This window comes from Pelophylax lessonae, assembly GCF_965119305.1.
Source record: "Pelophylax lessonae genome assembly, chromosome: 5".
NCBI classification, from domain to species: Eukaryota; Metazoa; Chordata; class Amphibia; order Anura; family Ranidae; genus Pelophylax; species Pelophylax lessonae.
This window is the reverse complement of record NC_138772.1, coordinates 171813599-171828422: the sequence shown is the minus strand read 5'-3', so window position 1 is coordinate 171828422 and position 14824 is coordinate 171813599. Positions and strand designations below refer to the sequence as shown.

Below are 14824 nucleotides of genomic sequence, written 5' to 3'. Positions count from 1 at the left end.
TCCAAAGAAAAATGTTTTTTTTTTCTATGGCTTAAAAAATTATTTGTGATAAAATGTACAACCATGAAAAATGAAACTTTGTGCTAAACAGAGTGCATAGCAGGTGCAGTTGTTCTAAGTGTAATTTTCAAAGTACTTAGATCTACTTTATTTGGATAAACTTTCCAACTAAAATAAATCAAAACAATTCAAATACATCTGAGACTAGGTTGATTTCTTGGAGCCATTTCAAGTTGTATTGTAGGTCACACTGTCTAATACTCTGATCCAATAGAGTACTTTATCACTGGCCATAAAAGCGGAACTCCAGTCAGTTAAAAACATTTGTTTTTGGAGGCTTCTTCCCCTACCTGATAGATAAGCCTCCATTACTTTTTTAGTTTAGGGGGCATGGTATATATGGCTGGTAAGGCTGAATAAAGACACCAGTCCCTCCAGTTCAACCTGTGTGGGTATGTGTGTGCTCATGTCAAAAATCATATCCCATGTCCCTGTAAAATGTGCTCACTAAGATGCATATCTAGGAGTTTTTGAACTATTAATACTTCCCGCTGACACCACCGATTGTGGAACTGAGTTCCACATCCTTACCACCTTGATAGTGAAAAACCTCCAGTTCAACCTGTGTGGGTGTGCTCATGTCAAAAATCGTATCCCTGTAAAATGTGCTCGCTAATATTCCCATCTAGGAGTTTTTTTAAACTAATAATACTTCCTGCTGACACCACTGGTTGTGGAAGTGAGTTCCACATTCTTACCACCCTGATAGTGAAAACCCCCCTACACAGTTTAAGGTTAAATCACTTCTCCTCCAACTTCATTGAGTGACCAAATGTCTTCTTATACTCCCTGAAACTAAATAGTTTCCTCCCTATACAGATCACCATTAAGGTATTTGTATATCGTTATCACATCACCTCTCAAGCATCTCAAGCATCAGGGAGAATAGGCTTAATGTTTGTAGTCATTCCTCATAACTGAGGGCCTCCAGTTCTTTTATTCATTTTGTTGCCCTTCTCTGGACTCTCTCCAGCTCCAGCACATCCTTCCTGAGGATTGGTGACCAGAACTGGACAGCATATCCCAGGTGTGGCAGACCTAGAGTTTTATAGATTGGCAGGATTTTAGTTTTATCTTATAGGTAAATACCCTTTTTTATGCATGCCCATATTCTGCTGGCTTGGAATAGACGAGTTACTTACCTTTTACCTTACTCACTCAAGCTTACTGGAGTTCAGATTTAAACAAGCACTGTATTGTAAAGTACTGTTAAGCTCTCTGTCTTGACTCTGACATTTCTGATTTGAAAGTTTGTCTCAGGAAAGTGTCCTAAATAGGGATAGGCCAAACAACCCCCTGTTTGGTTTGCAGCAGTACTGTCAAACAGGGGAAATATTCTAACCTGAACGGCGAACCCCATTGAAGTCCATGGGAACCGAACAGGAAAAATCAAAAGTGCCCATTTTGAAGGCTTATATGCGAGTAATTGGCCATAAAAGGGGTATGGGGGTCTGGGTACTGCCCTGGGGGACATGTATCAATGCTAACAAAAACAAATTAAAAAAACAATCATATTTTTTTGGAGCAGTGATTTTAATTATGCTTAAAGTACAACAATAAAAATGAAAATTTCCTATAAATATAGTGCCTAGGGGGTCCCCTTAATGTGCCTGTAAAGTGGTGCATCTGTAGCATGCATAAAACATGCTACAGAAAAAACTAAATTTCTAAAGAAAAAAGAGTCAAATCCCATTTAAAATGACTCGCGGTTACAATTGCAGGCACCCGGCTATTGTAAAAATTAAGAAAAAAACGGCGTAGGGTCCCTCCCCGAGTCCATACTTGGCCCTCCAGGTCTGGTATGGATTTAGAGGAGAACCCCACACCAAAATAAAAAAAAATAAAAAAATGGCATGGAGTCCCCCCCCCCCCGCAAAACCCATAACAGACTATCCGGGCATGCAATCTGGCAGGCCTGGAAAGGGGGAGCGAGCAAGCACCCCTCTCCTGTTCCATACTAGGATGCCCTCACCACCCCAAAGCACCTTGTCCCCATGTTGATGGGGACAAGGTCCTCTTCTCAACAACTCCGGGCTGTGGTTGTCGGGGTCTGCGAGCGGGGGGCTTATTGGTGATGACTCATCAGTTGTTAAGGACTCTATGGCAAGCTTCCCAGCCCTGCTCCCTAACAACCAGCTTAAACTGCGCCCTGAATGGGCAAAACTTTGCCAAACCAGTGTGGGGCGAACATCCGACGAACACCCTGTAAATTTAGCTGTTCAGCAAAAGGCTGAACAGGCAAATGTTCAGCCCGAACTTATGCTCAGGCCGAACCATTCGCCCATCCCTAGTTCTAACGTTTTGAAGGTGAACATACTCAGATAGATAGCATTTCCAGATGGGGGTCCACCATGGTAACCCCATGTTTCCCTCAGTTTCAATTCTTTGAGGCACTGACCTTGAGCAAGCAACTGGAATTGCAATTCTGGCTTTGCATACTTGTGCCCGGTGTGTGCCACATAAAGTATTGTAGACATTGGATCAGCATAAAAGCCAGGCAACTAGCATATATACAGGAAGTCAGTCAATCACAGCTTCTATTAAAGTGTATGTATAGCCCAAAATCTTTTCAGTTTTGGATAGTGTAGGAAAGGGTTAGACACTAGGGATGATCAAACTTTTGAAAAGTTTGGTTCGACCAGAACACCCGAATTACCCGAAAGTTCGGTTCGGATTCGTGGACCCCATTGAAATCAATGGGACCTGAACTTCGGGAATCAAAAAACACTATTTTGAAGCCTTGAGTGCCTAGGGTTCTGGGTCATGCCCCAGAGACTATGAATCAGGCAAAAAAAAAGTTCTTAAAAATTGTCGTTTTTGATAGAGAGCCAATTATTGAAAAAAATAAAAATGAGATTTCTTTGGATTTAGTGTCTGGGGGGTCTAAAAATTGTACCTGTGAAGTTTCAGCTCTGTAGCATGTCCAGAACCAGAATTATAGCATGCCAAACCTTCAAAATTGCCTAACTGCGCCTTTCTTTTGCTCCTAATCAACTGCACAGTGAGGGGACATAATGCAGTGCACTGGGAATAAGATTAGAGGTTTTTTTTGGAAAAAGGTGCTGTCTCTTTAAATGTGGATATAATTAACGGGTGCATTTTCACAATGAGGCTATTATTGCCAAATGTTTTCAAAAAGTCAAAAGATGTATGTAGATGCACTTTATTTCATGTAAAATGGTGTTTGGTGCACTTTAACTTGAATTCTCGCAAGAAACAGACATATATGCACGGATACATTGAGGGTTAGGGGTAGGGGCCAACATGTAGTGCACAGTGAACAAGATTAGAGATGTTTTGGATAAATACTGTTGTCTCTTGACTTTGAATAGAAGTAAAGGATGCTTAAAAATTGGTGGTGCCGACGATACCTTGACACCATAACCCTATGAAAGTGCTGGTCATAAAGGCAATAAGTAAGGAAAAAATTTGCAATGATATGCATCTGTGAAACAGGTGCGCAAAAATTGTTGTTTGGGTGTTGGCGGAGCCATACCACTGTAAGCCCAAAGAGCTGGTGTTGAAGTAGGCGAAAAATTTAAAAAGATGTGTACCTGTGGATCAGGTGAGCAAACATTGTGTTTTGGGTGTTGGCGGAGCCTCCCCACCGTAAGCCCAAAGAGCTGGTTTTGAAGAAGGCGTAAAAATTATGAAAGTGTGCACCCGTGGAACAGGTGCGCAAACATGGTATTTTTGGTGTTGGCGGAGCCTCCCCACCGTAAGCCCAAAGAGCTGGTGTTGCAGAAGGCCAAAACAAAAATTTATCTTTTCTAGTGGAAACTAAAATGAGGTTCTGCGAACCTAAACAGAATGAGAGGAGGGTTGGAGGACGGCACCCTGGTCCAGGCTTAAACTGAGGCTCAGCTGCCACATCGCAACGATAGACTAGTCTACAAGGTCTGCATCAGGTGCATCAAAGCTTGATATCCACGACTGATTCATTTTAATGAATGTCAAATGGTCGACTGAGTCGGTGGAGAGTCTCGTTCGATGGTCTGTGACGAATCCTCCTGCTACGCTGAATGCCCGTTCCGATAGGACACTGGAAGCAGGGCAGGCCAACAAGACCCAGTATGCCAGTGGATCGTATTCGTCACATGAAAAGCCTGTGTCACTTTGTGCCCTGACGTAATCATCCACCATGTGATGCAGACGCTGTCGATGCGATGTGGCAGCTGAGAGGCCTGGGTGGTGAGGTTAAAAAAAAGACAGAAAGGCATCCATCAACCGCACGCCTTCTCCAACGCTCCTCTCGTGACCCGCAGTAGAGTCCATGGTAGGTTGTCCCCGCCCCTGCACCCTACGGGAGTCGGAGAATGTGTTCACCAGAATCCTCTTGAGACTGTCCTCAAGGGATTTGATCCTGTGGACTCTCTGGGTGGATGGGAAAAGTTCAGAGACTTTTGGCCAACCAATAGTGATCAGTCTCTTTAATGGCCTTGATTCTGGGGTCCTTTCGTAGGCTCAGAAGCATGATGTTTGCCATGCATCGCAAATTTGCAAAGGCCTGAGAAGCTGATTCCTCGGGGTCACTCAAAACGACATGATCTTGAATGTGCTCCTCCTCCTCCCAGCCACGTACTACTCCAAAGTGTCCCAAGGAAGTCAAACTAGGCCTTGCAGATTGCCGCATGTCTTCCTCCTCCTCCTCAAAGCCTGCAAAAGTTCCCGAAGAATCGTCCTCCTCCTCCTCCTCTTCCACCCCTGGATCCTGCTCGGGCCTCTAGGAACTAGGCATAATGGGGTCAGGATAAAGGGGGCCTTGAGAGGCAAGGAAGTCCTCCTCTTCCTCCTGCTGCTCTGCCTCCAATGCCCTGTCCATAATGCCATGCAGAGTGTGCTCCAACAAAAACAGTACCGGTAGAGTGTCACGGATGCATGCGCTGTCCTGGCTGACCATCCTTGTGGCATCCTAAAATGGACAGCGCATGCATCCTTAATCAAAAGCCACTGCCGTGGCAGAAAAAAGCCCAGGTGCGCTGAGCCAGTGCTGGTGCTGTACTCGCAGATATATTCATTGAGGGCCCTCTACTGCATGTACAGGCGCTGCAGCATAGCCAAGGTGGAGTTCCAGCGGGTGGGCATGTCACAGACGAGGCGGTGTACCGGCAGGTGAAACTCGCGCTGCACTTCGGCCAAACGTGCAGTGGCACTGTACGACTGCCTGAAGTGACTGCACACCCTTCTTGCCATCCTTAGCACATCCCGCATTCCCGGGTATGAGTTCAAAAACCACTGTACCACGAGATTCAGGACATGCGCCAGGCATGGCACATGGGTCAACTTTCCCTGCCGAAGGGCGGCCAGGAGGTTTGACCCATTATCGGAAACCACCATTCCTGGCTGCAGCTGGCGTGGTGTCAACCACCTCTGGGCCTGTGCCTGCAGAGCCCCAAGAATCTCAGGGGCAGTGTGCTGCCTGTCCCCTAGACACACAAGCTGCAGCACTGCATGACACCTTTTGGCCTGAGACATAGAATAGCCCTTTGAATGCTTACGTGGTACCTCATCATATTCAAAGGACCATTCTGCAGAGGAGGGCATGGAGGAGGATGAGGAGGAGGAGCAGGAGGGGGTAGAAGTGATCTATCTACCCGGATCAGCGACACCACCAGCTGTTTGCAGACGTGGGGGCAATACTGGCTGCAGCACCGAGCCCTGGCCACAATCCTTTCCGCTGGCAAGCAGTGTCACCTAATGAGCAGTGACAGAAATGTACCGTCCCTGCCCATGTTTGCTTGACCAAGTGTCAGCCATCAGGTGTATCTTACGGCTGACTGACTTGGCCAGGGACGACACTACATTGCCTTCCACATGTTGGTATAGGGATGGCAGGGCCTTACGGGCATGCTCTTCTGCTGATCTGGAGCTTTACAAGCAATCGGCTATGCAGCAAACCTTGTTTAACACAGCAAGAGAAACACAAATGCTTCCAGTCTCTTCCAAAGCCTCTGTATTACAGTGCTAGAGGTTAGGCGGGGCTATGTTATATACTGGTGGGCGTATTCACTCCTGATTGGCCTCTGGTCCTCATAGTCACTCCAATCATGTTCCTAGCAGACTCCTGCCCCCTCATATGCTTTTGCTGACGTTTCTGGGCCAATTACGGACTTTTAAAGTCCACTTCCATTTTCAGAAAAAAAAAATATCTGTTCGTTTGAATTGTCTCACCTTTGAACTTGAAAGACCAGGAAGACCACGAGGACCATCTTGCCCCAGACATTTACAAATGACTTTGCAGCATTTTCTTTCAGCAACTGTGTCCTATCAAAATGCACATATAAGTAAGATAATTTTGAAAGCAATTATACAAATAAATAATAAAAAACAGGTCATGCATATAGTAGTTATTTTAAAATAAAACATACTATTTCTTTTAGCATTATACTCGGCAAATCATAAATTCCAACACTTAGTGGATGTTCGTAGGAGAACCCTCTTCCAAACTCAAGTTCCTGTAATTCTTTAAAATTATGCACACCTTCCAGTCCAACCAATAATAAACCATCCAAACCTGGAAAACAAGAGGTTAGATTACATTCTTTACTTGCTCTCTACAGAAACAATAAAGAATAGAAAACATTTACAGCAATTCCTGATCATGAACATGTTTTAGCATCCAACTGGATGTTTCATAGAATGACAGTTTATTACATTCCACTGTAGTGATAAGCCTTGAATTTTGCCTTTTTTAAATGAAGATTACATAACAGAAAATACTTTTTACAAATGCCAAACAGTAAAATGCAGTCAAAAAGAAGATGAAGAAGTGTAATCTATAGCTATTTTCTTTGTTGCTGAAGGCTCCCTTGTAGAGATCTAAATAATTACTAAACCTGCGCTAAGTGTAAGTGTTGAAAATTACAATGAAAGTAAAGAAATGATTAAAGATTAAAACATTAATTAGAAATGCTGTTGCTGTTCAACAAGTAAGAACTCAGAAATAAAAAAACAACAATAAAACAGCGCTTGCAATAATACAATTGACAATCATATAGTATTAAATAATCATGTGTAAAATATAGTGCAAAAAAATCTCATGTGCAAAATAGTGCAAAAAAAAATCTCGAAAGTGCAATAGTGCTTAAAATATTTGTCCATAAACTGTGCAATTCCTTAAAAGTGCAAGAGTGCTAAAAAAAGTCCATAAATAGTACAATTATGCGTGATAATGAAAAGTGCTTGAAGTGCCTCATAAAAGTGCTGGATGAAACATTGTTTCTGGTGAGTAGGGATACAGGAGGGGAGTGAAGCACCCTGCATTGCCTGATCGGTTTGAAGCACCCCAGAACTTTTTATGAGGCACTTTTCATTATCAAGCATAATTGAACTATTTTGGACTTTGTTTTAGCAATATTACACTTTTAAGGAATTGCACAGTTTATGGACAGATTTTTTAAGCACTATTGCACTTTCGAGATTTTTCTGCACTATATTTTGCACATGGGATTTTTTTGCACTATATTTTACTCATGATTAATTATTAGTATATGATTGTCAATTGTATTATTGCAAGCACTGTTTTATTGTTGCTTATTTATCCCTTGTACAGATGTTCACATCAGGAGTATAAGATTTAAAAGCCACATAAGAGACATTTTGGCAGTATTATTTTTGCATGTTCACTGCAGTTTACTGAGAAAATATAATGCATTTTTAAGTCATAATTGGTTTTCCTGTTAAATTATAAGTCAAACCAGATGGTGTATATCGGTCACTATGAACTTGTAGTACATAAGTCTAAATTCAATATTACAAATGCAAGTTTAACACAACAGGCCTTTGTGAAAGTAGAAAGGTATATCATTTTACCCAGTATTTCAATAGAAAACAACCATTACTAATACATACCCCTCAACCCTTAGAGATATAAGATACATTACAACATTACAAAAATTAATCATGCTTTACTCTGTTTCTGACTTCTTTGAGTAGTAAAATGAAAGAAACTCCATGAGTGTTTAAAACCATGCGAATTATAGGTTTCCATTTTGTGCAATTGGTCAGTTGCCAGTCTTCAAAGGTTTTATAGCAACACAGAATATCCAACAGCTTTTGCCATGGTCTACTCAAAAGATAGAAATACCTTGTTTTACATATACGTGGCATGACTGAAAAAATGTCTAATTTGCTTGTCAAGTCCCTAACAAAAAATCTGAAGTGTTTTGAATGTCATCTGCAGAAGGTCCAGTGTTCCCAATATTTCTGTAAAAATGCTCCTTGTACTTAGCATGTACCTTACGGAAGGTATTACATAGTGGCACAGCATGTCCCAGACAAATGTTTGCTGCTCAGCATGTCTTTGTCAGAGTACTTAATGTGATCATTAGTCTTTGGCAAAGTAGAGAGTATACTTCCATGACCTTAACAGAATGTTCAATGGATTTAATATGTACAGTGCCTTGCAAAAGTATTCGGCCCCCTTGAACTTTGCGACCTTTTGCCACATTTCAAGCTTCAAACATAAAGATATAAAACTGTAATTTTCAGTGAAGAATCAACAACAAGTGGGTCACAATCATGAAGTGGAACGAAATTTATTGGATATTTCAAACTTTGTTAACAAATAAAAAAACTGAAAAATTGGGCGTGCAAAATTATTCAGCCCCTTTACTTTCAGTGCAGCAAACTCTATCCAGAAGTTCAGTGAGGATCTCTGAATGATCCAATGTTGACCTAAATGACTAATGATGATAAATAGAATCCACCTGTGTGTAATCAAGTCTCCGTATAAATGCACCTGCACTGTGATAGTCTCAGAGGTCCGTTTAAAGCGCAGAGAGCATCATGAAGAACAAGGAACACACCAGGCAGGTCCGAGATACTGTTGTGGAGAAGTTTAAAGCCGGATTTGGATACAAAAAAGATTTCCCAAGCTTGAAACATTCCAAGGAGCACTGTGCAAGCGATAATATTGAAATGGAAGGAGTATCAGACCACTGCAAATCTACGAAGACCTGGCCGTACCTCTAAACTTTCAGCTCATACAAGAAGGACTGATCAGAGATGCAGCCAAGAGGCCCATGATCACTCTGGATGAACTGCAGAGATCTACAGCTGAGGTGGGAGACTCTGTCCATAGGACAACAATCAGTCCTATACTGCACAAATCTGGCCTTTATGGAGTGGCAAGAAGAAAGCCATTTCTTAAAGATATCCATAAAAAGTGTTGTTTAAAGTTTGCCACAAGCCACCTGGTAGACACACCAAACATGTGGAAGAAGGTGCTCTGTCAGATGAAATCAAAATCAAACTTTTTGGCAACAATGCAAAACGTTATGTTTGGCGTAAAAGCAACACAGCTCATCACCCTGAACACACCATCCCCACTGTCAAACATGGTGGAGGCAGCATCATGGTTTGGACCTGCTTTTCTTCAGCAGGGACAGGGAAGATGGTTAAAATTGATGGGAAGATGGAGGGAGCCAAATACAGGACCATTCTGGAAGAAAACCTGATGGAGTCTGCAAAAGACCTGAGACTGGGAAGGAGATTTGTCTTCCAACAAGACAATGATCCAAAACATAAAGCAAAATCTACAATTGAATGGTTCACAAATAAACATATCCAGGTGTTAGAATGGCCAAGTCAAAGTCCAGACCTGAATCCAATCGAGAATCTGTGGAAAGAACTGAAAACTGCTGTTCACAAACGCTCTCCATCCAACCTCACTGAGCTCGAGCTGTTTTGCAAGGAGCAATGGGCAAAAATTTCAGTCTCTCGATGTGCAAAACTGATAGAGACATACCCCAAGCGACTTACAGCTGTAATTGCAGCAAAAGGTGGGGCTACAAAGTATTAACTTAAGGGGGCTGAATCCATTTGCACGCCCAATTTTTCAGTTTTTTATTTGTTAACAAAGTTTGAAATATCCACTAAATTTCATTCCACTTCATGATTGTGTCCCACTTGTTGTTGATTCTTCAAAAAAAATTACAGTTTTATATTTTTATGTTTGAAGCCTGAAATGTGGCAAAAGGTCGAAAAGTTCAAGGGGGCCGAATACTTTCGCAAGGCACTGTACCTGGCCACATTTCATCCTGGCATGTCTTTGTCAGGGGTCCACATGTGTTCAGAGTGCCCCAGGCAGAGAGGTCAGAGTTCAGCATGTCTCTAGCACAGTGCAGTGCACCGTGTACCCAGAATATCCATTCCATAGGTTTCAGTGTTTATGTTAGTGAACTTTTTTGTTAGTCTATCAAGAGGAAGAGACATCATTACCCATACTCTTGTGCCAAACCTTTTGTAATATAGCAAATCATAATTGTCCCAAAGCTGCCCCATTGTCCATTATAGAGGTACGCATGCCACTAGCACCCAGCATTAGACTTTCATATGCAGGGTTTTGGATAAGTTGGACATGTATAGAAATGGGCAGTTTGGATGTATAATGAATCTCTGACACTGAAAGGTCATATGTAAATTAATAAATATACCCAAATGAAGCTAAATATCTACCAAAATAGCCTTCTGTTTAATCAGTATATCTTTGTGAATGTTTCCACAAACCTTGCCTACGAAGGGATTCTGAAGTCTTCTTTAGTGCTGCTAAAGAATCATCAAGTCCATCTGTAAAAATTAGTATGACCTAGAAAACAAATATGTACTTAGCTCAAGGAGAATTTTAAAATAAATCAGAAGAGTAACTTTGTGGTAATGCACAATACAAACTACGTAGATGATGAAATCAACATACCACTCCTAATATCAACTGGTATGCCTGACATGGAGTGGTGTCTGACTGTGGTATGGAGTGGAGTCTGACTTTTAAGCCTGACATGGAGGATTAGCCGTTTGAAAAAACAACTTTCAAAAAGTCAGCTTTTGCATGGAAACTTTTGGGGGCACCCCATCAAGGGTGCTTGCTATACAAAACAATAGTTACATGCTCCGTCTAACCCATTCCTCAAACCTATGAGACCTCGCGTACAGATTTCATCTTGGATGGTATATCACTCCCTTACAGATACATACGTTTGACCTAGTCACTTTACTCCTATACTGGAGGAACTGTGGAAAGACAGGGGACTTATATCACTTACTATGGGTATATGGGTATGCAGAAAGATTGTTCCCTTTTCCCTTTTGGAATGCTGTTTTCCAGCTAATTTTTGATATTACTGGAACTCTCAATCCGCCCTCACCTGAACTAGCGTCACTCTGCATTGACATTGACAATATACCTCTACATCTGCACTGTGTAACTGTACACATTCTTCTAGCAGCCAGACGTTCAATTGTTAGACACTCTAAATCCCATAATCACATCCCTATCAGTGAGGTTATCCACTTGGTACAAACCTACAGCTCATACAAATACATGTTTGCTATATTCGAAGGCCGTATGAACCTTGCAAGCAACCAGTGGGCACTATGGTCAGGCTGGTACAATCGGACATATTAAAACTCCACATAAATTCCCTCTAGGTTATTCCTGCTCAGAAAGGTGGGACCATCAGATTTGTAAACATGCAACACATTTATCACAATAGCATATTAAAATGTAAAATTGTATTTATTTATTTTTTTAAAGTGAGTGTCAATATGATGCCACAGCATATACTATATTTACAAGAGTGTTCTAAATGAACTATTAACTCTTGCTTAAAAACTGCACATTATGTGATAACAGAGCTGTTTACTGCCTCCACTTGTGCAACTAACCTGTACGTACAGGTGTCTTTTTTGTGGGTTCTATGGTCTCACCTCCAAGAACATACTATATTTTATATAGTATTATAGGCTATCTAGTGGCATACCTAGCAGTGAACAAGAATATAATAGGTATAAATATGCTATTAACTCTTAGCAAAGTACTGAGAATGAATTTATACTCCTATTTCCTGATTTATCATTTATTGTCCTGTTATTTATCTTTTATTTTCCTGTCTTCAAGTTAGATGACCTTTATGTAGTCATATGACTCATGAATGGCTTTCATTTATTTCTTGATCTGATATTTGTCCTATTTTTTCTGTTTTTTTTTTTATCCATTAGATGTTCACCTGGATTGAATTAAAATTGGCCATTATGTGTTTTTGATTCTTGACAAACATTAGCTGAAAAATGCACTAGTTTAACCACTTAAGCCTCGGAAGATTTTACCCCCTTTTACCCCGGCGGCGAGCACTCGCTCCCCAGAGCCTCACAGGCTAGTGACGTATCCCTACGTCACTTTGCCTGTGAGGGGCTGACTGCCGCCGTATATAGTCGCGCGGCAGTCGGCAAGTGGTTAAATAAGCACCTGATAAGTATACCTTCCTTTTCTGCTGTCTAATGCACATACATACAAGTGCCTCATAAGAAATAAGATCAACATTTTTAAAAGCTGCCCCAAACCAAGGCTAGACCATTGCCATTCAGTGATTCCATCACTGGTTGCTACCAAGGAGTATGTGGATCACAAATTTAAGAAAATTTAAGAAAAGCCTCCTAAAATGGGCCTAGCTTTAGAGATATTGTTCTCTGCTGAGTGTAAGCAGGCTCACTCAGTGATCACTAGTGAATGGTTGACTGAAGAAATGTTTAGGAGTTGATTTGATTTACTAAAACTGGAGAGTGCGAAATCTGGTGCAGCTCTGCTTAGAATCCAATCAATATCTAGGTTTTGTTGTCAAAGCTTAATTGAACAACCTGGGGATAGAAGCTGATTGGCTACCAAGCAGAGCTGCACCAGATTTTGCACTACCAAGTTCTATTAAATCAACCCCTTTTTGTTGACTGAAGCAAGTTAATAAAGTAGTTCTACCAACATGCATATTTCAGACCTAGGAACAATCACCTGAAGGGAAGCTTAATAATGGTATTCATATTCTGTATATCATTAAATGTCAATGTTCCACTTTAAACATTGTACAAACAGTCCTTATAAAATGGTACTCACTTTTGTTCTCTGTTGAGGCAAAGTCTGCATTTTTTTCCAAAGTGATTCCAGGAACTGGCCATTTAAAAAGCTATCAACTGTTGACTGAGCTTCAATGTACTTCCTAAGAATGTCTTCATTATATTTTTCAAAATCAGATTCAAATTGAAATGTGGAGTCTTGTCTGGGAACAACGTATCTAAATTGTATATTTACTGGTGACCCAGAGGTACAGCTCAGGTTGCTCAAGGTAGACACATGCTGTAACACTTCAGGGAGGAAGCGGTTTAATTTTTGCTGCAGAATAGATGTGGTGGATGGTCTAGTTCTTCTTGAGTAGTCAACAGACACTGTGATGTCTATGCTGCAACCTGTAACACAAAAATGTTGGAGTTAGTATCATTAAGAAAACAACTGAATACATTTATTGAGGGCTTGTATATGAAACATAATGTGGGATTTGGCATTGACGTCTTGCTGCTGAGCGATTCTGGGTCACCAGCAGCAACCTATAAGAGTTTTTATTATTTTCTTTTGCACTTGCTGTGTATTTTACATATGAAATAAACCCTACTACACTATGAGAACACTTCTAGGCTCTAGGTGAGCTTCTTGATTCCCAGTGGGATTCCGATATGAATGATTGGCAGAAGCGATCCACTGCGTGATTACCAGAGGGCCCTCTATATGTGTTTGAGGCTTACACGCTCATTTGATTGAACACTATTGCCCTGCTGTTTGCTCACTGGATTGGTGGCTCTATCATGGACTATTATCTGTTAGATGGAATTATTATACATGGACTGTTCCTTTAGTCTAGTAACAATACTCATGTGTTTACATGTTTTTATGTTTGAATACTGTTACATCTTTGCCTAAAGGCGTTACACTCTTTTTTTTATTTTTATTCTTGTACATGAAATACTTATAAAAAAATTGAATTTAGCCAAAGATCGGGCTTCTTTATGAAAATGATGCAAAATAAAAATAATGGAAATGGAGAAAAAATTACTTGATTTAAAAAAGTATCTACAGTAGACATTGTCTTGTACAGTCTGTATTTCCTCACATCATGTGACTGGATTGTTCCTTTGCAGTAAAGGAGAAAGAAGGAAAACTGAAGAAATGCATCAGTTACAGAGTGCCAATCACATTCTTTACATTTTCTACTGAAGCTTACGTAAACCCATTAGAACAACCTATTGCATATGAGCAATAAATAAGGCCTTAACAATAACTGGCCATATCATGCATAATATCATTAGGCTCAAATACCTTTTTGTGCCTTTTATCGTGAGGTATGATGAAGCCCATGTACCTCTGCTTCTCCCTGTCTGCTGGTGGGACAGAGATTAGTTTCAGCGTGTGATGAAGCTCTGAGACCAAGCCGTATATGAAAGAACACATCCCTGGCATTCTTTTAGACTTTCATGCTCCCTGCTGGCCCCTTGGTGATAGCCAGCAGGCTTGAACTGTAAAATCTGCTGATAAGTTTTATGATTACATTCTTTCAGACAAGCTTCTGAAACTGATTGACACAGCTAATGTCTGCAACACCCAGCAGGGAGCAAGATGCATATCCAAAGGAATATCAGGGATGTGTTGTTTCATATATCACTTGGGCTCAAAGCAGAACACAGCTTCCACCCAGGGGAAAATGGAGTATGCGCAGTGAGAGTGGCAATGCTTAAGATGTATGATCAGTTGTAGGGGGGGTCCAATCTCTATATCATATACATGAAAAGCACATACACCAGAATATCCCTCCCAGCAATCAGAGTCAGGCATGTGACTGGTTCTTCTGCCAAGCTCACACTCTGACTACATGATTCAGTGCAGGCCATAGGTCATCCTCCTGTTCACAGTTCTTTAACCCCCTTTTGCGCCCAAAGTTCACTCATG

The 14824-nt window shown here is 41.1% G+C and overlaps 1 protein-coding gene across 1 annotated transcript in view; it reads right to left on the bottom strand.

Moving 5' to 3' along the window:
- Positions 1 to 14824, bottom strand: part of LOC309556062 (collagen alpha-4(VI) chain-like) — a gene marked incomplete at its 5' end in the record, with an annotated part of 225801 nt that overhangs the window by 159546 nt on the left and 51431 nt on the right. The window contains 4 exons of the mRNA XM_082258374.1: positions 6232 to 6324; positions 6429 to 6574; positions 10570 to 10648; positions 12944 to 13293. Coding sequence (XP_082114500.1) covers positions 6232 to 6324; positions 6429 to 6574; positions 10570 to 10648; positions 12944 to 13293 — 668 coding nt within the window. The remainder of the gene's footprint in view (positions 1 to 6231; positions 6325 to 6428; positions 6575 to 10569; positions 10649 to 12943; positions 13294 to 14824) is intronic.